The 24299-nt window shown below is 41.2% G+C and overlaps 1 protein-coding gene across 1 annotated transcript; it reads left to right on the plus strand.

Annotated features, from left to right (window-relative positions):
- The first annotated feature begins 111 nt into the window (after window positions 1-111).
- LOC119178451 (transmembrane protein 19) lies at window positions 112-22843 on the plus strand. The gene is made up of 6 exons (XM_037429655.2): window positions 112-372; window positions 509-619; window positions 723-860; window positions 1319-1573; window positions 10052-10267; window positions 22150-22843. The coding sequence occupies exons 1-6, from the start codon at window positions 285-287 to the stop codon at window positions 22314-22316; spliced, it is 975 nt and encodes a 324-aa protein (XP_037285552.2). The 5' UTR covers window positions 112-284; the 3' UTR covers window positions 22317-22843.
- Window positions 22844-24299: the final 1456 nt, after the last annotated feature.

Raw genomic sequence — 24299 nt, forward strand, 5'->3', positions numbered from 1 at the left:
CTTGAAGTGAACAGGTGGCGCCGTTGAGCGGAGCGCCGAAGAAGTTTCCGGTTCCGGACATCGTTTCTGTTTGTTAATTTTCGCACGCTGCTTATTTACCGGTGTTGCGTGTGCGTGTGTGCGGTCTGTATCTGCCAGCGTACTGTGCGATCTGTGCTGTAGTTGGTTTGGCGGTTGTCAACGCCAGCAGTCGTGTACGGAACAGTGCGATGAAATTAACGACACTCTTACAAAAGACCATATAACATCGGATCCCTTTTCCCTTCTTTTCTTTCCACTGTAACATGCTTTTAGTTATCCTCCTCGCCGTGACACTACCTCTATCATTGGCCATTTGGTCCTTGTCAGTGGTTTCGTCTTGGTACACTGAAAGTAAGTGGCGTCTTTCTCTATTTGGAAAATTATTCGCCGTGTGGCGTGGGCCTCGCGGGTTTGTAGCTATTTCCTCGAAGCTGTTTGATGCAGCATTTTGACGCGTGCTCTTATTTCGTGTGTGTTGTGTTTGCAGGTGTTGCACCTCCCACACCTCTGCGATTCTTCTTTTCCGCGTTCATTCCGATTTTAATATCAGCTTGGGCATACAAGAGGAAAAGCCTCGACATTTCGGGAGCGTTATGTGGTTTGTACTGTTGTTGATGTGGTAGGATTTTGCTGCCCAGAATTTCGCTGTGTTCGAATTGAAGGTTGTAACTTATTGGCGGCTTGCTTTCTCTCTCTTTCAGGTGTGGTGGTCGGCTTCATTTTAACCTTTAGCAGCTATCTGTTTCTAGCGAGCCTATTCGCTTTCTTTATTTCATCCTCTCGAGCAACAAAATTTAGATCCGAGCTGAAAAAGAAGTTCGAACCGGACCATAAAGAAGGTCAGTTTGATGCTATTATACTACAATGCAATAATTGTTTCTGTGTATATAAAGAGTTAAATTTCCTGTGATTAATATCACAAAGTCTGATTAACCATTTTGCTAGCTTTTTCTCCTCTTGAATTTGCTGATGCACTGATAAAAAATGTTTTGGTACGCACAGAATATCTCTAGAGTGCAACGCATTCCACTTTCTCGCAATAAGCTTACAGTTAGATGTCAAATTGCCAATGAATATGTTATTATGATGTTTTTATTGCAGTACAATATCAGACTTTAATTACATCACACTTAGGCAATTTGTTACCCTACAGCTAACATCAACACATCTCACTTTTTGCTGTTTGCATTTTGAACCGATCGTAGCTTGCCAATCCTCAATGAAAATAGCTACGTTTTTAAAGCTGTGGACACTTGTCTGTGCCTGTGCAACATAACTTATTGCACGCTCTTCACAGGAGGGCAGCGAAACTGGGTCCAGGTACTCTGCAATGGGGGCATTGCAACGGAGTTTGCTCTGTTGTATGTGCTAGAGTGCGGGATGGGCGAAAGGCTGGTGGATCTGGGCAATGCGTGGCAGTGCACCATCCTCTCGCTGGCCGTACTCAGCGCCCTGGCCGAGAGCTGTGGAGACACGTGGGCGTCGGAATTTGGCAGCGTGCTCTCCAGGGGAGATCCTTTCCTCATTACATCACTTCAAAGAGTACCTAGGGGTGAGACAGATCTCTGAGTTAATGTTTACTACATGTGCTGATTGCTTGGTCATTGATTCGTTCAGCAAACTGCTAACAATGTTTACCTGTGAGTGATGCTACTCCTTTCTCCCAAACACTCATTCAGCTATCCTGACTGTCATGTTTTCAAATAGTAAATAGAGAGAGTGAGATTTCGAAAGCCTCTCAATGTAAGTGGAATGCATTTAGAATGCCACTTTATACCAGGCGACAATTTTGCTAATATATCCGTCATTTGTAAATTATGCTGAAAGAAAGATGTCACTTTTTTTTTTGTCGTGTGCCTTGTACTCATTTTTACTTTTGTACATGAATACTGTGCGAATACTGTAGATCTTTTCATATGTTATCGATGACTTGGTTTATCAGCAGGATAAAGGATTGTCTCACTGATAGCGAGCTCGCGCACAATAATTACACAGGCACAGAAAAGCAATGTCAGAAATAAAATACCTCAGTGTAACAAACCAGTTTGTATTGCTGCACTAGGTATTCCCAGTGCCGGGAATTGTGCGTCGTTTTTTCACAAGTTTACATTGCAAACTTGGTGGGCCATGTTTTGGGATGCAAATTTCGGGTACCATTTTCAGGTAATATAAACTGGATTAAACAGTTGTTCTGACATACGTGAGCAATGCGGGCTTTTTGTCGTGTGTGTATGTGTGTGTGAACATTATTTTGATCTGTTGCATCATAACTTATTTTTAGTTCATTCGAAGCTCGATAGACAGGCATCTCAATTTTTCCGAAATCACTTCAGCTGTGGTCGTGTCTTAATTCAGTGAATACATTTTTTCCATAAAGATATCGCAAAAAATGATAATATCGCATCACAGTTCTGAGAACAGATAGTATGTGTGTAGCTTGATAACAGATAGTATGCGTGTAGCTTGATAACAGAAATAACATGCTAGAAATGTGAACATTTGATACAGAATCATATTAAAGGAAGAAAGGGGAGGGGCGAAAGCATTACTTTTAGCATTCTTTAATTCTACAAACATTCAAAGACTCTAATTGCCTTCCCCGTGCTATTGGTCTTGGTAAGTGTAAATTATGCTGAACTGTCTGAAAATGTGCGAATTTTATGCATCATTATTCCAGGGCACTCTACATTTCATTTCGAGAAAACAATCCAGCTAATTTCCAGTTGTTTTGTGCAAGTTTCCATAATTAATTATGTAAATAGCTGTCTCGAGACTCTGCAATCTGACGTTTCATTCTTGCTTTATAAAAATGATCAAAAGCTTGTGTTCGATTCGCATGCATATTTTGTTTTTGACTCTATTCACGTTGAGCAAACAAGAGTTATCATTTTGGCATGCCCTCCGAAATATAGCATGTTGGTTAGTTCATCAAACATAGCAGCCTCTCTAGCAATACTCAGTATAATTAGGTTAAATGAGCACCATGTGTGCACAACTATGCACCTTGCGTTTCGAGCCAGTTGAAGTAACTGGTGGTGTGTGACACGCCGTCATGATTCATGTGTATAATTCGTGTATACAGTTGTACACATTGCCACCATAGGGTTTAATCTGACAATTCGAAATAATACTTGCTTGACCCCTTCCTCTTTTTTTCTTCCGGTGCTCTTAAAAATGTTTTTTTTTTGACCATCCATATCAACTTTCTTTTTGCACTCTTCTTTTACAAATATTGATCATCCTCTGTGTGTTCTGCGATCATACTGTGTGTTCTTTTGGGATTTCCTGTAATTGTACTATGTTGATTATGTACCCTAAATGTGTTCCGCACTGTTTTTTTCTTCACTTTTTGTTTAATTTTCACACTGCCGATGACCCCGAGATGTTATTAAAAAAAAACTCTAGGGCAGTGTTATTCATTAAAATATCAACATAAAGACTTTGTCCTCTGGGCTTTTGCACTAGTGTGTCGTAATGGCATGCCTTTGATTTTGTTCATGCATTATCATCAAGCTCATGAACCAATTCCATGCTACTGAGATTTAAGTCCTCGGGTGGGAACATTGTACGCAGGTAAATGACTGATTTGTATATGTGCCTTTGTTGCCGGCTACACGAGATAACTGTAGCCAAAGATAGCCTGCCATCAAATCAAGTGCAAGTGGAGTGCAAATAACAGAATGGCCCAGATAGGATGGCCGCCGTACCCTACTTGGCAGTTTTTGTTGTCTAGGCTAAGTTCATGGGACTTGCATATTTACGGACATTTGCATGTGTTCTTCAGTCTGTCTAGATAGCTGATGCTAATTTTGAAAAAAAAAAAAAGCGTGTTCACTCCTGACATTTTTTAACGTTAATAGTTTGATTTCTTGGCTGTTTTGCAGTTTCAGGACAGCGACTTATCGTAAGTGTCAATTACATATTAGATGCACACCTTCTTTCTGTAAACGAATAAAAAAATTCTCATTAAACCGCATATTAAGCTTTGTTGTTTCTGTTAAGGGGATAGCCATGCGTATAGCCTAGCTCTCGTAGACCCAGGAAAAAGTGACGCTTACAATAGAGGAAATGTCAGATGGTTCGTATCTTTCCTCCCTTGCCTCTTTGTTTATATTCAGTTGTAGCAAGCATCTTCTATTTACCGACCACATACATCCGAGCTACACTGTAAAATGTATTCTGCCAATTTATGATAATTACATGCACACTATTATTCATATTTTTTTATTTACATGTCACCATGCCTGAATCAACGTAATTAGATGCATAGACAAGCAGACAAAGCAATTGGGAAGCTAGGCTAACACTTTTTTTCATTGTTGTTCCCACATCGAAGAATATACTTTTTTTTTTACAAAACTTGGAATAATACTATCCTTATCTGCCAAGCTAATTCTCGGGAAGGTTAATCCTTCCTTTTTTTTTTCTCTGCCACAAAATGGGGCGTCAATATGTCCTAGTCTTCGTGACATCATGTTCCGTGAAAGTTTTTAAAGAAAAAATCTTGAAGAACATTGCAGTGAAATCTCACTGACTTGTTTTTTGTTCAGGTGAAATATTGTTGGCGTTTTTATTTAAATACATTAAACAGAAAAAATATTTTTTATGTACATTCATTCTTTCAAGATTTTTTAAGTTAAATTTATGGGGTGAAAAGGAAATACTTTAATTTTGGAAAAGTACTCACCTTCTAAAGCAATTATTATTTTTTCAGAAACTATGCGAACTACTAAATAAAAAATTGGGCAACAATCAATATTTCTATAACTACGTAGTAAAGTAAGCTATTCAAAAAATTTTGTGGAAAGAATTCATTAGACTGGGCCCATGTGCACAAACCAGCCTTATCCTTACCTCTAGTTTTTCTTGTCACCTTCAGCTCCTTGATATGCTTCACAAATAAATATCCAGTCAATATCTACAAACCAACCCTAGATTTCTATTCAACTAGATAATCCTAGTTATCTCTGCTTATTGTTTTTGTGCACTTTATGTGTGTTAATGGCACAGAAATGACATGGAAAGCTAGTGATAAGATTGGCTAAGCAATAAGGGCCAAGTGCAAAAATGAGATAGATGATACAGGGCATCAGATTATAGAAATAATCTTGGAGTAGGCATGAGCAGAGCTCACATGAAGAATGTGAGCTGTAAAGCAGCAGTATAACCTTGTAAGCTCTTGTAAGCTGTATCTAAATCTGCAGTATAACCTCTACTTGAGTTGATAAAACAGATTTAGTCTACACAACTCAGATATGTTCTTCTGGTGCACAGTTCTCAAGGAGGAATGTGCTGTTTCTCAGTTTTATTTTTTTTTTAATTTATGAAATTGAGAACTTTGAGGCCCTTTATCAATAATACTGTTTTAGCCCTTCTCGGAATTCAGAAATGTCTCTTTGCTGAAATTCATTTAGTGATCTATATGTTTAATGCAGACTTGAAGGCTTCAGTGTGGAAAATAGAGTTGGTAGCTAACCAGCACTTTTCAAAAGTGCATACTGTGTGTAGGCATATATTACATGATTCACACATGAACACAGCAGTGATGTTCCGTGCAAGGAATTTACCCTTTTTTGGGGAATTTTCGCCTTTCATTTTGAACCAAAGGGAAAAAGGGAATCTTCGTGATATTGCAGGGAATTTCTGGAATGGTTAAATTCTCCTCTGACGACCGATAATTAGCGGTCACAGTGCGCCTTTATCAGCTGTAATCGATTCTGACGCGTGCACCACGCAAGCATGGCTTTTGAGATTTGTTTCTGATATTTTGTGGAGCGATTTCTAGTTCACTAGTGGGGGTTAGACTTGAAGCCCATTATGTGAAGTGTACTAACAGTATATGAATTAATAAAGTCTTGCTTTTGTTGTGCGGCAGTGGAGGGGCTAGTCATGAATTCAAAAGTCGCCAGTACGTGAGGCATGTGTAATTATAGTATGTGTGTGTGTGGAGGGGGTGGACATCAGTACTGTTTTGCAGAGAATTTCGTCATTCGCAGGGAAAAATTTCTGAAATAAGGAATTTTTTATATCTCTGAATGGTGATTCTTCGGCATAGTACGGAACACGGGAACACAGACGTGTCATTCAGCAGACATGTGCCACTGGTTAAATTTATGTACACCAAGCGTACATATCTAACTAGACATTGTGGTTGTTCTATCACTCCCTGTAAAGTCATTTGTGCCTCGTGGCGCACACAAGTCCTGTGACTAGGCCACAGTCAGGGTTAACAGCAGTCGAGCGATAGGGGGCGTGATGCCCGCGAGCATTTATCGCCATCATCATTATGGTTAGCGCGGTAGCGCCAGCAGTGATGCCTGGAGGCGAGGCGAGGTGGCCTGACAGATAAGATTGGCTAGTCTCTTTGGCGTGTGGTGGTTGGCGCAAACGGTTGTCTCCCACGGTGGGTCCATAAATGGACGGCACCGTGGGTCATCTGCCGTGGGCCCTCGTGGTGAGTCGAAAGTTGGCGGCGGCACCTTCGCGCTACCTTGTGTTTGCTCTTATGTTTAATTGAGTGTAATGGAATATTGTGTAAGGTTGTCTTAGCGTCTTGATTCCTAGTGATGTATTTTGATTTGGCTGGCAATATCGTTGATGAAGAAGTAGTTAAGTGAATGTGATGTTTGGGTTTAGGTCTGACCGCGTCTGCCGTTTTCTTGTGTCCCGGGAGCGTGCCTCATTTTTAAGATGCCACAACATTCAGTACTTATATCGCATCTACTTAACTGAAACTTAGCTATGATTTTTCGTAAAGAAGAATTGAAAATCCAGTTCTTTCATTTTTAACACACATTATGGCTTTCAATCTCACAAAACAAGAAACGTGGCTTGGTCCTCCCACAATATTTTCATAGAGTGATCACAAATTTACTCACACACCAAAGGAAAATTTTTAACTGTGAGGCAATATGCTGCCAGTACTTTCCTGCAATCACTTCGCAAAAAAAAGTTTTTTTTAATAATCATTTTACACAACTTTCTTAGCAAAAATGGCATGCATGACAAAACTGTCTGGCACTATTGTATTTAATTTTTTTAAATTAAAGCCCGGTCATGAGCTGTAATGCCGTCCTGGGCACTACCCACATTTAAGTGTGAACTGAAACAATCTGTTTTATGAAAGTCATTATGTATGTTTGACGGGCTTGTAGTATTGACTAAAAGGCTGGACCTCTAGGTTACCCTATCAGTTTATTTTTAGTGATTTTTTTAATTTTAACTTTTAAGATTGCTTGTAAATATCTAAATCAGATCCCAGGAATGTTTATCTCTTGCCAGCCTTCGCACAATCTTTGCTTGTTTGTTTATTTCCTGCAATTTCATTTCCATTCTGGCAAATGTTTCTTTTTATATGTTAACAAATTGCTGCCAGAAACTAACGTGTCCGCTATTTCCTTAATGCCAGCTTTTCGGTAGTCATAAAAATGTACACCTTGTGAATGCTCACACTAGTTCTACTAGTGTATGCTTTCAAGTGTATGCTTTCAGCAGTCTGTTTTTTTCTTGCCTGAATCAAATGACAGATCTATGGTGGTTGACGCCTTGTAGCACAAAATTGGAATGTGCTTCTTCAGGGACGTTAATGAGTAATAAATTTGAAATGTTCAACCCATGCGTGAAATTCAGTACCAGATGGGATAAAGTGACAAGGTAAGGTTTAAAATGTGGTTTGTTGGGGAAGTTGGTACATAGTGCAAGGCTCGTATTGTTCAGTCTGTTTGCGTGTTCTTCAAATATAAAGTCAGTCCTGCATCCTTCCTGTTTTTGTCTCTTTCTTTCTCGTCGGGATTTTTCTTTTTTTGTGTGTGTTGGCTTCTGGCATTTTTTTTTTTTTACCTTGTAGTGTTTACGCATTTCAGGAAGTTCGCGGCCAAAGAGGTATTTAACTGTAGAAAAGTATAGCTGGAATAAGCAGTGCAGGGTGAATACAGACGCAACGTCACATTCGGTGCCTTGTTTAGTCTTTTGTTATTCTTGTCTGTCTTCACTTTACAACACTCGCAAAGCTCAAAAGTCTGAATTTCTACCGTGTATAGAAAGAGAACTTCAATTTATCTGGCACATTAGGACAAATAACCAGCCTTTGGTCGGAGTTGCCATTGCTGTACCTAATTAATTCACATATTATTTAGATGCGACTTTCAAGTGAGAAAAAAAAAAACAGGCTGACAGTCACTTAATTATGGCTTCCCAATGTGCTGTCTTATCAGGGCACAGATAACTAAGCTAGCTAACGGCAACAGCTTTACCAAAAAAAATAGAAGAAATGTTGTTATGCAATAAAATAAAACTGTCCCATTGCAATTATTGTAGTCTTTTGGGTGACAAGCAATGTAGGCAGGGAAAATTTCATTTTCACCTGCAGCAGCATCCAACCAAGTTCCCTGTCTAAGCGCGATACTAGAAGGTTTTAGTCAGTTCAATATTGGCCATTTCATTCTTTTTATTCATGATGCCTGTGCACTTTAAAAGAAGAAATTACAGGTTAGAGTCTATTCTCTGTTGAGCTGACCTTGCCTCGTGATGCAACATATCATCGTTCATGTATTATTCGTTGATAAAATAAAGGATGTCGCAAGGCCATTTCACCGAATTTCCTTGAATTAGCCTTTTCATGTAATCTAAATTGCTTTCCTTTTCTTCTTATCCTGCTTGCCGATTTCGTGCTGTGCTGGTTGAGGTCACCTTCAACACTGCATTCATTAAAATAGCTTGGCAATCTCTCGGCATGTGCCGACCCGAAAATTACAAGTTTGAACCCAAATGCTGCGGTCGCATTTCGATGGAGGCGAAATGGTCAGCGCATGTTGAAGAATCCTAGGTGGTCGAAATTTCCGGAGCCCTCCACAACGATGTCTCCCATAATTATATTGAAGTTTTGGGATGTAAAACCCCAGATATTATTATTAATATTAATCTTTGTGCATGCAAAACATAGCATGTGGGTAAGCCCTGCTTTGACTAGACCTTCCCATTCAGTGTGCTGCCCATATTTTAAAATGTGCACATATTAAAACAATTGACACAGCTGTAACGCTTCCTGCTTCAACAGCTGTGATGCTTTTGTCACCTTCAACAGGCATGTGTGTTTGCAGTATTTGCTGCAAGCGGCTCGTCGCTATGAAAGTTCAATCCTCATGCCCATCTGCTACGATGATCTTAATACTCAAAGGTGCAATCAATGAGCCAACCATATGGCTGCCCTTCTGGCTTCAGAAAATGTGATTCCAGGGCATGTCCTATTTTGTCCGTTCCCTACTTGATTTAGACTGATAAGTTGCTTGAAAACCTTTCAAAACTTTGAAACATTATTTGTGAGTTCAATTTCCCCCCCCCTTCCCCCCCGCACACACACACACACACTAAGTTGTTTCTTTGGGCCATTAAATGCACTTTTTATTTACGTCGCAGTTACAGCACTACAGTTGTAAACTGCAAGTGATTTATTTTATCATTTTATAGGTTTCAATGTCTGTTGGCTTCATTGTAGGCCTCAGTGCATCTCTCTCCTATGAATATGAAATCAGAAAATGATTTTAAATGTGTTATGGGAGAATTTATTGCTTAACATTATGATAGGGTAATTGATAGATAAAAAAAATGAGCTCAGAGCTTCATTATAAATTTTGTGCAGATATCTCCGCACTTGACATCACAGATTTCAATATGTATTTTTGTATTTTGGTGTCAATGGCCTTACAAATTTGTCTGAAATTTACTATGTTAAGTCACTGGAACAATGCACTTCATTTTTACTCAATAGGAATGGTGTGTGCGATAGTAGGTGTCCCCGAAATTTATGGCATCACAGGGATTGGTGTGAGAATTGCAAGGTGGCACCCCCACCCGTGTTTCCTTTTTGCGTGTTTTCTCGCTTATAAGTAATCTCATCCAGTCAGCTGCCATTGCTTCACTTAGCTTGTCTTGCCCAAAGGTGATTTTGGGGTTATGAAAGAGTAATCGACTAATACAAGAAATATCATACCTCTTTTTAGTGTCCTTTTGAATCCTGTTTATTATCGTGCAGGTACCAATGGGGGAGTTTCCCCGGAAGGCCTGTTGTTCAGTGCTCTGGGCGGGGCCTTCATAGGCTTGGTTTATTACCTTGCCATGGCTCTGTTTGTGGGTCCAAGCAGCCTGCAGGCTGCGTCGGCACAGTGGCTGGTCATCCTCGTAGGCACCTTGGCCGGCTTTCTTGGATCCCTGCTTGACTCCTTCCTCGGAGCCACCCTGCAGTTCTCAGGTGAGGAAGCGTGCCTGCCTTTTTGTGAATATAGGGGATAGCTGTCAGATGGAGAATTTCTCTGATACTTCCAGCTCTTGCTCTTGCTTCGAGTACAAATGTCCCGCCACGGTGGTCTCATGGCTAAGGTACTCGGCTGCTGACCCGCAGGTCACGGGATCAAATCCCGGCTGCAGCGGCTACATTTTGGATCAAGGAGAAAATGCCGTAGGCCTGTGTGCTCGGACTTGGGTGCACGTTAACGAACCCCAGGTAGTCGAAATATCTGGAGCCTTCCACTATGGTGTCTCTTAGAATTATATAGTGGTTTTGGGATGTTAAACCCCATATATCAATCATCAGTTGAGTACAAATGGCAGCTACGTGCTTTTATAAATGTCCGAGCATTTCTTTGGCTACCTTACATGTATGCGGTGCCTCGTTGCGGGGAATGCGTAGAAGGAATGAAGAAAATCTAGTTCCTACAAGAAATGGAGCCCCCACTTGCAGCATTGTAAGCAAGCCTATTCTCGGTGTCATGCGAACAGCTAAGAAAGGGCATGGTCTACTTGTGGTGGTAGAGCTAAATAGCCCTAACACTATCCGACTACATTAAGGTATGTTTACGGCTCATTTAGGGAGAGATGAAGATATTCAGATATATATGCAATATGTTCATCAGCAACAAAGCCAGGTGGAGGCATCATTATGCTGTGCGTTATGCTGTGGAGGTGGAATTATGTCACTAGAAAAATTGATGGTCCAATGAGCATGTTGCCAAAGCCTGCCCCAGCAGCCATAGCAGGAATCGATTGGAGTATGAGTCTTATACCAGTTACCTTGCACAAATGTCTTGGATACTCCTTGTGCGTAGGTCCAGATTAAAAATTTTTAATGCACCTTCAGAAAAAGAAACTTCAAATGAAAAACAAAGGAAAAGCTTGCGTGAGTTGTCTGTTCATGAAAGCAGGGCCCCTAATATAAATTTTTCAAAATTGTGAACTTCTGTTAATTTCATGCTTGTTGGTACAATCATTTTATTATTTTGACATTGACCAGATGTCTTTCTACAACTGTCATTGTTTCGATCCTAAAACTGCCTTTCACAAGATAATTCAAATTTGGCTCACCATTCCTGATGGTGATCACAATGTTGCTTCTAACATCGCAGCAGTGACGAAGCACATGTCATTTCTCATCAAAATACTAGTCTATTTCTAACTAGAGCAGTGCGCCCTCGCGCTGCTGCCCATTTTTGCTCACGCTGTTCGCGCCGTCACCGAGACTCCTAGAGAGACCACGCTGCTGCCGCGCAATATTTGCAGCGCGCCGCTGTTTATCTTATTTTAACTTGAGTGAATAATCAGGCCATAAAATACATCACTTCACCTTCTTTTCTGCATCTTTAACACTTTTCAGAGCGGCGATTGCGGTGTCTTGACTTCTCTCTTGTGTCTGTGTTTGCATGTCCTGTCTATATAAGGACCCTAAAACAGTTTGTGATGATAAACAATGAAGAATGTTATTCTCTTCTATCGATTCTCGTTCTTTTGGCGCTCTACGTGATGCCAGAAGGGTGATTCACGTGTATCATTTAGGCACATCCTCTCGAATGGTCTGTACACGAGAAATACTAGTTGTAAATTGTTTTCTACCCTGTTTTACCATGCATTCGTCCTCTTTCCACCCGTTCTCCCTCGCATCTCGCTTGATTATCAGACGCAATGATCTTGTGATTTTGCTGTATCTTGTGAGTTTCTGACTGCACAAGTAGGAATAAGAGTGTAGCCCACGAGCTTGAAATCCTGATGGGATCTAGGATTAGATGTTACGTTGCACTCGTGCTCTATGCAAACATAAATGTCGAACAGATATAGCCTGTAAGAATTGTGCTCATGGGAGTTTAGTGGAGTGTAATGGAGAACAGAGCCAAAAGAATAGGCTCTGGATTATTCCATTCTCCTGATGGACGAATTCTTTGTAGCATAGACAATGTAGCTGTCGATAAAACAGGCCAGCCTCTCTCGAGGGTTTTTGTATATTTTTGTTTTTGATTAAGAGAATTGTATGGACACTCTCTACAGGCTTTCATCGTCGCTGTCATGTTCTGTGTGAAGTCCAAATAAATGACTTTTATAGCACACTGTATGCTATTCACGGATAAAATCCTGCGAGTGCTAGCAAGGAACACTGCTGAAGCATAGATGAAACAAGCTACCCATCTCCATCACTCGGAGGGCACATGCAGTAACATCACTCCGTGTGCGATGCCTGCCGTAGATTGTTCCTCAACCGGAAAGGAGGCCTCTCTTTTACTCGACGAAGGAGTACGAAGAGATGCTCAGGTAGGGGGCTGCGTGATTCGATCCGCAACTGTGAAGTTTAATTATAAGGGTGCGGTTATGAGTGCACTTCAGCAGGCATCAGCGAACGGCTTGCGTATCCTTCTGCGCGCTATCATATCACTGCACAAACACTGCCCTTTTCCCGAGAGCGGCTGTGTTCCCATACATTAGCGTTTCGCAGTTGTGCGAGATCAGATGAAAAAGAGTTAGCTGCAGCCTAAGTTCATTATGGGGCTGCATGCTTCTATCGGGCTCCGATGCGATGGTCTAGTGGCTAAGGTACACGGCTGCTGACCCGCAGGTCGTGGGATTGAATCCCGGCTGCGGCGGCTGCATTTTTGATGGACGGAGGCAGAAATGCTGTAGGCCCGTGTGCTCAGATATGGGTGCACGTTAAAGAACCCCAGCTGGTCGAAATTTCCGGAGCCCTCCACTATGGCATCTGTCATAATCATATGGTGGTTTTGGGACGTTAAACCCCACATATGAATAAATCAATGCTTCTATCGCACGGTGTAAAATGTGAAGTCGTCGGAAGGTTTTCTGACCGTAAAACTGTTGGGGTCACCTCAAACTTGGCGTATTGTCCTTAAATATCTGAGGTCAGAACTGTTTTGAACTTTCTTAAAGTTGAAGACACGTCCATACTGATCACTGTAGCCACATCTTCTGAGGAATTTGTGTGTTGTAGTGAGTTTTTCAATGTAGATGCACTCCTTTTTAAGTTTTGTGACATTGTGCACGAATGCCTATCAGAGTATGTGCAAGTACATATTGAATGGAACCCAAGACACCCATGGTACTGTGAATATGTAATAAATCTTACTCGTCACATAGGACACTTTTGTAAGAATCGCCATTCCAAGGGTAATGAATGATAATGCTTCTTTATTTAATGCATTTAAAAGTAAACTAGAAGCTAAAATAAAAGAGGTGAGAACTACTACTTTAACAATGCCATCGCTACATTTATGAAAAAATCCATCCAGGCTCTACAGCTTGATTAGTCCGGCATTGTCTATGTCCTCATCTTTATTCTTGATGGCCAGTCCTCTTTATTTCCTCAAGCTATAGCATACGCCTTTTATAATTACTTCAAGCCTGTTATTTTATACTGGTAATAGCAACACTCCATTTTCCATGCGCACCAAAGTACCTGCTCTTTCCAATTTTAAGTTTAACTCCTCTGGAGTACATCACCTCATACACAATCTTGACGTTTCGAAAATATCTGATTTGGATGGTAATCTAAATATGTTTCTAAAGTGGTATTCAGAATGTTGTGCTGGCTATCTTACTAGGTATAACATTTGAAAAAATCAATAATCTCTGCAACAGTTCTCCAGCTGGAGAAATTAGCAAACACACTGCCTATATTAATGTCTGGAAACTAGCAAATAATACCAAAATATAGGTCAGTATTCTTTCTTTCTACCAGCTCTAAACGTTTCGAGGATATGATTAACAAATGCATTGTAGAATACCTAAACGCACACAATATACTTTCACGATCACAGCACGGCTTTCGTGCTGGCTACTTCACTGTTACATAGTTACTTCAATTTAACACCACATTGCTTCTTCCCTTAACGGCCAAAAACAGGTTGGTGTTATATCTATTGATTATTTAAAGGTCTTTGACGTGGTTTCCCAGGCTGAACTTTCAGCTTTTTCACAGTTTTTCCGGCTTCAACAACCTGGTCGATTGAATAGTAGATCACTAGCGGTCATGCTCAAAATTTGTTGTGTTTAACCACTAAAGTCATGTGAAGTACATATCACATCAGGAAAAGTCCTCAAAGTGCGGTTCTTGCACCACTTTTGTTTATTATTTGTATATATGATGGAGAAGAAATTGTCGCTAATACTCGAATTAAAGTTAGAATAAATGTGTACAATGGCGCTTTCTGTAGAACCATCTCTAACACTGAAGATCAGGATGTGCTGTATAGTGTTTTTTTTTCGTCATTTTGAAACGGGAGTGAAACTTGAAAAAGACTGTAGTCACGACCTTTTCAAATAAAAAACATCCTTTTCATTTTGCATATACTAATGATGGTGTAATTATATGAGTGTTATGTAGTTTAAATGCATTGGTGTAACTTTCACAGCAGATTTAAAATGGCACACACTTTGAAACAATCTGTAACAAACTCTTAAAGAACTTTGTTGTCCCCGACGCACGTTAAGCAACTCGACAAAACAATGCTGACTTACAGCGCATAAGGCTTTTGTCAGACTCGAATATGCGTTGGTTGTTTGGTGGCCTCGCCACAACATGACATAATTATGTTAGAATACGTTTAACAATGCAATAGTGCTATACTTCGTTGCTATGACCAGCGTTCCTCGCCTACTTCGCATGCGCATGTTTTATTGCTGCAGCCCCTCTCGGACATTGTCTCACTTGCAATCGTGTCATCCTCCTGCATAAATAATATAGTTCACACCGGTTCGAGTGTTCTAGCACCCATATTCTTCATTGCATCTTTTTCACATTGTACATGGCGATTTGATCCTCTAAATATTGTGCCCGTTAGATGAATCCAGAATTGTTTTTGTTTTCTTTTGTTTGTTTTTCGCTTTTCTGCCGAACGTGCATTTTTGGAATGAACTTGATGGATATCTGTGCTCACTCTGTGCTGCACAATTGGAAAAAAGAATCACGTAAACATGTATTTTGTTAAATTGTACTTTTTCAAGGAACTGAACATTTGCATTTACACCTGCTATGTCTCAAAAACTGAGATAGCAGTCTTTGTAAATAAATACCAAGACATGCTGCTACCACGATAACTGCTTTGCCTTTTCGGGAAAACGCACAGCCCCCCATGCCGTTGCAATCCAGTGCAATTTTGGTACCAGCACACAGGTCTATTTCCAACCTGGCCCACCTGGCCCAGCTATACTTTAATGCAGTAAATGTTATCTCGCTATTAATTATCCTATCTATCTCATTATAACATGTGCTTTTTATTCTAGACGCACTGGTGTGTCTTACACTCGTTTGTCTCTTATATATCAGTGTCTCTTATAAGGGCGTTTAAATGTACGGAGACAATTTTTGCCAAATAAGTTTATATGGTGGAGTCTAATACAAAACCAAAGCAGCATTCTCAATGACGTATTCAGATCTATGCAGATGAGCAACATCGCCATTTCTACCGTGCAATGCCGACCACTACGAAGGGCAAGTTCACACAGCATAAAAGCAAGCACAAGTTGCTCTCAGTAGCTAATACTATGAGTGCACTTTCAAGGAATGTCATTTCAATTGTTCCGCTATCTGCAACATAGCGTCCGCAAACTCACTCCTGAGTCGACTCAGTCAGACTCGGATCGAACCACGAGTCTGAGTATGGGTCAGTAATACGGTGGCGAGTTTGAGCCTGAGTGAGTGCTGTTGAAAAAAATGTTAATGAGTTCGAGTCCGATATCGTGGGAATCATCTTTTTAAATAAAAATGTCCTTGCTGGATTGCTACTACTGATACCTCTTACTTGATGGTACCAGATTAAAAGGCACCAAGTGGAGCACCCATTACGTGAGATATTGGTGCTAAAGAGCATTGACACCGTGTTCTAAGAAGCCAATTGAACGCTTACAGGCTCGTGAATCTGCTCACTCAGACTCAGATAGAGCCGTGAGTCGCGAGTCTGAGTCAGTCCAAATAAGTAGTGTTTTCGTGATTCTAAGTTCGAATGGGTTCAGATAGGCAAAATTTCAGTGAATCTGAGTCCAAGTGAGTGCGAAGGGCAAAATGTATTTTAGAGTGAGCCTGAGTGTGCTCAACATTTTTTTTGCCCACCTATGATCTGCAACATAGGTGGGTGTCGCTCGTCATCAGCATTCCAAAGATTTGCGTGCATCTCCTGGCGAACTAGCAAAGTAGTGTGGTGTGGGTCACCATCTCATTTGTCCTTGTTGAAGAGCAGTTCGATAAGTTCGGGACATTAAATTCTTTGTCGATTGTAAGGGGAATACATATTTTCTTCTTCATAGCAATAAAGCGCTGTCTAAGACTGATAACAACACACATTAAGGGGGGACACGGGTCTTAGAACGGCCAAAAATTGCCAAAAAATAGACTTATTGCAAAACTTATTTTCAGGGCGTTTGTACTTCTGAGGCACCTACCCTCAAAATTACTAATGTTTAATTCGGTTGGGTAATGCGATAAAATGGGCCTTCAAAGCATCCCGCCAGCAGTAAAATGCCCTCAAAAGAACAAAATTTGTTCGAAGTTTGCACACGCAATGAGAGTTCCAGTGGGCTGAGCGCCGACATCTTGAGCTAGATTTGAATCTGTCTCCTTTGTGCGTAATTTTCACCACATGAAAATGGCGTCGTCAGAACAGAATGGCCACCGTCGTGAGTTTTGTGAAGGTCCTTCCTGGGTTGCTAATTGGCTCTAGGTGATTGGCTCTAGAAACCTAGACGCACTCTAGGTTCCTCTGCCTGAGCAGAGGAACCTAGAGTGCGTCTCGCCGTCTGCTTGATCTCGCTGCAATCTTGCAACCGATCTAACCGCCTCTCAGAAAAACATGCTCGTCAGAAACATGAAATCTATGCAGTTCTCTGCACTGTCCCACGATGCTACATCTGGGCGTGGCTGAGCGTGAGCGAGGCTCAGCTCATAACGACCTATTACACTGGGCAGCACGCTGCCTAACATCCAGGTGCTTATTTAATGATTAACATTCAGGTGGTTAATTAATGAGAATCAAGTTAACAATGGCTTCATTAGCCCCGTACACCATGATCCTTTCAGGACCCCCCCAACCACTTGCCATGGTGGAACTCAAATCATGCTTTCCACATTGGAATTTTTTTAAAATGATCCCTTAGATGAAATAAGACTCTTTAGGTTTTGTTTAGCAGGGAAATTGATAGGGAACATCGAATTAAAATTTATTGTTGACGATTCCTTTTAGAAATTTCTGCAGTGGTGTCAAAGCTTCGAATGCGATTTTCTCGACTTCATATTTTTTGCCAGCCTAGCCAGCCATTCAAAACTTTTCGTTATATTTTTGTTAGCCAATCTTAATAAATTTTATACCATTGAAAGGAATCAAACTGTGGAGCTATGCTATTTGATTATGGCTAAGATGAACATATAAAATTTTGTGAACAATAATATATGGTAATTACATTTCAAAATCATAAAGTATCAACACAATTTAAAATTTTGTTATGATGATGTATATCAGCATCAATATAAATGGCATAGCTCGACATGGCAGGTCTTTGACTACGTCTGCATTATAAACTGCACCAAAAAATGTTGAGGGAAAGTTCACTAATGACTCAGAAGAAATGACCTACAGTAGACTCCTTTTAGCGAAACCTGAAGGGACCAGGAAGATGTTTTCTTTAAGAGGAGTTTCGTTTACTGAGAGATAAACAGGGGTACAATATTCAAGTAGGAAACCAAACATATTTGTGGCTGTTGTTTCATTTAAGAAGCAATTTCATTTAAGAGAGTTCCGTTTAAAGAAAGTCTACTGTAATTAAACTTCACTTTTTTTGCATAATCTGAAAACTGATTGAGGTACAATAAAACTAATTACATTTTTGAAAACAGGAAAAACAAACACATATGCACATCTACTTTCATTAAAATATCTCTAATGATTAAAATCTCTTTTAAGACCAGTGTCTTCCCTTAAAGTGCCAGTAAATAAACCCCAGATCCAGAAATTGTTATAAAAAGAAATATGTGCAGTTTTGCATTGTGAACATGCTGCCACAAGAATTTTGCAAATACGTGCTATATTAAAGGGCCAGTAAACAGCGCTGAGGTACAAAAATTTTTAAACAGAGATATATGTGCAGTTTTTCTTTGCGAACATGCTGCTGCAAGAATTTTGTGAAAACGTGCTATTTATAGCACGTGAAAACGTGCTATTTTATAGGAGTTAGAACATCAATCTAAGCTGGTTTCAAATTTTCTCGCCCGCCTTCTCCCTTTCATGAAGGCGAAGGCGTATCCTATCGTCGTGACTCCACCCACTTCGGCAATGTGACACCACGTCAGCGATTGACGTCATCGGCGAACTCGATCAATCACAATGCACTTCCGCTTGCTGCGAAGCGTGGTTCTTTGTTTACCGTTTTCCGCACCAGCCGCGGGTCAGCTGTGTAAGCATCAGGTGCAAAGTGTCGACCACAAACGATCAGGTCCCCGACGTACGTCTCTAGATGGCCCGTTCGCTTCAGCCATGCAGCGCGCAGGGCCCCATCCTGAGGAACCCGGTGCCGATGCTTCTCCGCTGCCCAGTTGCTCGATTTGCAGCCGACGACAGAGCAACGCTTTTTACCCGTAATGCTCATGTCAAGAGCGAAGTACGTTGGTATGTGCGCACAGGTGCTGTAGTTGAGCGAGTTGAGTTGTACACATGCACGCGACAGCTGTGAGGCTGGTTTTTTCACCGCAGCGCCAAGAAACAAAGGGCAGTTTCGTAGCTGTGGGTGGGAACAGGTACTGACGTTGACTTCACTACTGTTTTTTCACACCTGATTTAGACCAATTGGCGAGCTGCGTGCTACATCACGTCACCGATCGCCGAGTTGACGTCACTGGGCGTGCAAGGGGGTCGGTCAGGTGTAGGAAAGATGCGCAGGAATTGTTTTTCAAAATAGAGGCTCTGCGCGGGGCGCAGCGCTGTAATATTCAGAAAACATGATCGCTGCAGTCTAATCTATGAATGGCCAAGCTTGTATGGGGGTGTAAAAAAAAAAAAGTCTGATCCTGTTTACTGGCCCTTTAACGAAGGTACAGGGGCTGGTATATTGGTTTCAGCTGGTTTCAAATTTTCGCGAGGCCTCGCCAACCTTCTTCCTTACAGGGAGGGGAAGGTGTAGCCTGTCGTCATGGCTGGTTCAGACCAATCGACGAGTCAAATCCCCGATCACTGACTTTGCGTCACTGCACATGAAAGGAGGATTGGTCAGGCGTAGAAAAGGAGTGCGGGAATTGTTTTTCGAAATGGAGGCCCTGGGCGGTGCGCGGCGTTGTAAAATTCGGGAAATGTGATTGCTGTGGTCTACTCTACGAATTGCCGAGCTTCATTGGAGCATGAAAAAAAAAAAAAAAAACGTGACTGATCCACTTATATAGAAATCCGTATAACACGAAAGTGAAGCGTGTCTTTACAGAAGTACTTGAGCATTTATTGTGCATTGTTTCAGCAAAAGCAACAAATTGCGAAGTCGTGTTAGGAACGGTGAGCAGCTCGAAACTTTCAGCGCACACCCCAAGCATGAAGCACGTATAAAATTAGTACACAGAACGAGCAAACACTAACAACTGTCACAATTCTTCCTTCGTCGTGTGTCAGCAGCATGTTCCTTTCCTAAATGCAGCTGTGGCTGCTTGTGAAAAGACCTTCGTCCACAGATGTTTGCCTTCTGATTTTTTCTTTGCAATTTCTTGGTATTTATTTTTCAACATCACTTCTGTGAAGGAAGTACGTCAGCAGAACTGTGGTGGACCCCAGAATAAAACACTTTTGTATTAAGAAAAGTTAGAACCTGTTGACTGACCCTTTAAACAAAGTGTCTCATTCCACGAATGTAAAGTTACCTGGTTTTGTCTTTTAGTTACTGCGAGTAATGCCTTTTTTTCTTTCTTGGCTCTATTTTGATAGGAAATCAGGTGCACACTTAATTCCAGTGTAGTTTATTCACTTTAACGTCACATTGAAGCTGAATGTGGGTGCCTGTTATCTTCGGAAACATGTTACGGTTGGGTCAAGTGTTACCAAATGAATCCGCGACATATGTTGTTGTTTTTCCTGCCACTCTTTTAATACCTGATTTGACGGGTGCTCTCAGCATCAAATCACCATAATTCAGCTGTACCTCAGAAATTAACTTCACAGGATTGAAGCATAGGACCTTTTGCATCGTACTGTAAACCTTACAGTCTGGACACATGGATTGACGGAGCGAAGGGAACCAAGTTATAAATTTTCCATGGCATGCTAATGAAGCAAGAGAATACACATTTTTATTTCGTCGCTAACCCCACCAATTTGTTGCCATGTTGGTGCCTGATTGTCCTGCAGCAATGATTCATGCCACGCTTCAGCTGTCAAAAGCGCAGCAGATAGATTGTACACCATCAAAATTTAGTGCCCCGCCGCGGTGGTCTAGTGGCTAAGGTACTTGGCTACTGACCCGCATGTCGCGGGTTTGAAACCCGGCTGCGGCGGCTGCATTTCCGATGGAGGCGGAAATGTTGTAGGCCCGTGTGCTCAGATTTGGGTGCACGCTAAAGAACCCCAGGTGGTCGAAATTTCCGGAGCCCTCCACTACGGCGTCTCTCATAATCATATGGTGGTTTTGGGACGTTAAACCCCACATATCAATCAATTAATCAATCAAAATTTAGCACTATACTTGAGCATAGTAAGCTTACTTCAGCGACAGAGAACTACAAAATTTTTGTTTACGGGGCGATTTCTGCCATTACCAGCACAAAGATTTTACATTGGGCTTATCAGTAGTAGACGCGCAAATCTAGCAGCTGTGCTAGTGCTTACGATGGCTGGATGCGATTAACATTGCTTTAAACCGCATGCATGATTGGCAAGGCCGCTGACCCAAGGGTTGCATGTTTGATCCTGGCCACAGCATTTGCATTTCGATGGAGACAAAATACTAGAGGATTGTGTACTGTATGATGTCAGTGTACCAGAAGGTCAAACTTTGCAGAGCCCTCTACTAAGGCATCCCTCGTTGTCATATCAGTGTTTTGCCGCATGAAACCCAAGATATAATTGTTGCTTGCTACTCATCACCTGCCCGTTGGACAATGCAGTGCCAAACACTTAGTGACAAACATTAACTCCTTCACACTGCTAGCTGCCCCCCCCCCCCCCCCCCATTTGTTATTCAAACAAGCCCTTATGTGCACATCTGTGTGGTATGTTGTAACACAGTGTTGCTAGCAGCTGTGAAGAAGCCAAATGAGTGGTCTGAGGTAATTAGTAGTATTCATTAGTAAGAGATGTGCAACTCTCAAGTGTGTTATTTTGAAGGAATCGTAGAAGTATGTGAGGAAACATGCCTACTGGTCTTCATGGAAATCCACCAGCAGTGTAAAATTATCAGAGTTGGCTTTTGGCTGGTTTCTTGTAAAGCATGCCAGTGCTAGTATTTGTGACTGTCATGGTTGAATTTCATGTGCTTGTGTGTTTCTCAATTTACACCATGGTTTCTTAAAAACAGTGGAAAGTGTTAAACACTCGAGCATGCCATCTTGATCTTAATGAACTCCTCACATTTTATTTTATTTGTTGCACATCCACGTGCTAAAGCTGTGGCTAACTGTTAAAAGCAAACTTTTGCTTTGAAAGCAGGCGCACGCAATCGGGACTTGTGCCGACTCCCTCTTGTCTCATCGATTCAGACAGTTGGCTTCACGCCTGTCTAACCTAATTTAACCTAATCTAACCTTCTCTCTGTTGTATGTCTTTTTTTTAGGCATTTAGCTGCATATCCCATAGAACTTGCAACTTGTTGTCCAGATTAAACATTTAAGTGTCTTTTCAGGTGTGCATGCCAAGACAGGCCGGATAGTCGAACGTCCTGGACACAACATCAAACACATCTGTGGTGCCAACATCCTTGACAATCACTCGGTCAACCTGTTGTCCAATCTGGCCACAGCTTTCGCAGTACCCTTGATTTCAGTGAACTTGTTTTCGTTCCTTCGATAATTCGCGATTGTTGGACTTCTTTTCATGCCGCTCTGTTGAATAATGAGATGAGCTGAATGTAGGCAGTGTTATTTTGTTAATGGCAATCAACTTTGGTTGTGTGGCACATGCAACTGTTTTTTGTATTTATTTATTATTATTTTATTTTTTGTCAGCTCTTGCCACTTTGTGTGCGGTGTTGTTGTGAAAAGTCTTAGCAATAATGTGTTACTCCATCGGTCAGTGCGTAGTAGTAAGTTTTTTGCTTAAACGTCCCATGATTTGTTTTGACGAAGAAGGAGGGAGAAGGCATGTATTCAAACGAGCCACTGATTAACATTGACAGCCTGCCACTATATGTAGCAGTTCTCAAAACGGTACGAGTACTATCAAGCAGATGTAAAAAGAACTTCTGCCTGCCACTTCGCGTTAAAGGTCTTTCTTTTTCTTCCAAAGAAATCAAACGAACAAGCGCCACTCTTCCATGCAAACCTCATTCCATATTGTGGTTACATGAATAGGCTACATTGAGCGATATAAATGCTGAAGGGATGACTGTAGCACATTACTAGACTAAAATGATGTGGCTTTCTGAGGTCTATTCTCTCGAAACTGCGTGTTTTATTAGCATTATCAGTGGCAGCTAGCTACTAATATAACACTATTCTCATGTTAAGTGTCTTGATTTCATTAATGGAATTCACTTTATCAAGCAAGTTGAACTGGCACATTTGTCACAATTGGACAACGATATGAGAGTAGCTAAGTGATCTTGAGTAGTCTTTTGCATATTTATTTTTTATTTTTCTCAATCCTTTCAGAAGGAAAAGTTGGGTTTTTTTTGCATCTCTACTGGTGGAGTAACAATGCCTTCAGTTTCGTGCATGCAGACAGTGTTTTCACACATGCAAAAGTGAGCAAAAGCTTTTTCGTACCTTTTGATCTCAGTTTATGCTCCACCAAATGAAGCTGTTACTGTTTTAACACGTAACAGGTGTTAACAACAGCTGTACTTTGAGAAACTGCTGCTCTCTCTTGGGAGGTTGGCTTTTGAAGTGCTGCTGGTTTCACAAACCCAAAGTCTTTGTCATTTTGCATGGGTCAGTATGTGGCTTGGTAGAAAGCTCTGGCCTACAGTATGTTGTCAAATCATGCTAGTTCTTAATTATTTTTTCACATAATCTTCTATAACGAGAGGGAAAAGAAAAAGGAAGGAAAGGTCTTGCCTGGTTATAATCAGCAGAAAGAAAAATTGTAGACGTGAAAACAGATAAGGTGTAAATAATGAAAGAACATCCGGTGCATAGAAATATTCGTTGACAATCACCAGAATTTGTACATGCCATCTGCCTCAAATAAGGCTTCTGCAATCGTCTGCGTAGAATTGGGATTAGGCCACGGCCCCAGGATACTTTTTGTAAAAGAAGTATGTAATCTGAATGCCTGAATCTAGCTTCTTGATCGCATTAAGCATCTAGGGGAAGATGCTGTATTTTCGCGTCGCACCTTTAAGAATTTCAGTCTCTTGGCCGTGAGGAGTCGGTAAGTGTGTGCTAGTGAGATGTCCAATGCACATGATGCAGTGAAGATGTTTCATAAGGGCTTAGGCGGCAGGCGAAGTCTTGACTAAAAGTTGCGTTAATGAGAGTGAAAGTTGACGAAGCCTAGTGAATTCTGTTGTCGAAGTGTGTAGCGTGCGAGTAAATCTGGGTTTCCGCCCATGATCAGTTCTCGAAAGTGCTATATGCGCACTCAAGTCTTGATGGTGAGCAGGAAACGCAGCTGGGTCTGTGCTGTTATCGCCGAATCCTCTGAATTTGCTCAGCAGCTGTAGAAGAAGTCATATGTTTGGTTCATATTCTGCTATAACGAACTCTGCTGCAAATTATGGCTCTATTTATTGTAACGAGGTTCAAGTATCCGGCCCACATTAAATATACTGCACTAGTTTTCTATGGGCCTGTTGTTTGTCCATCATAGTACATTTGGAGAGGTGATTTTTCG

Source organism: Rhipicephalus microplus, chromosome 1, assembly GCF_043290135.1.
Source record: "Rhipicephalus microplus isolate Deutch F79 chromosome 1, USDA_Rmic, whole genome shotgun sequence".
Classification (NCBI taxonomy): domain Eukaryota; kingdom Metazoa; phylum Arthropoda; class Arachnida; order Ixodida; family Ixodidae; genus Rhipicephalus; species Rhipicephalus microplus.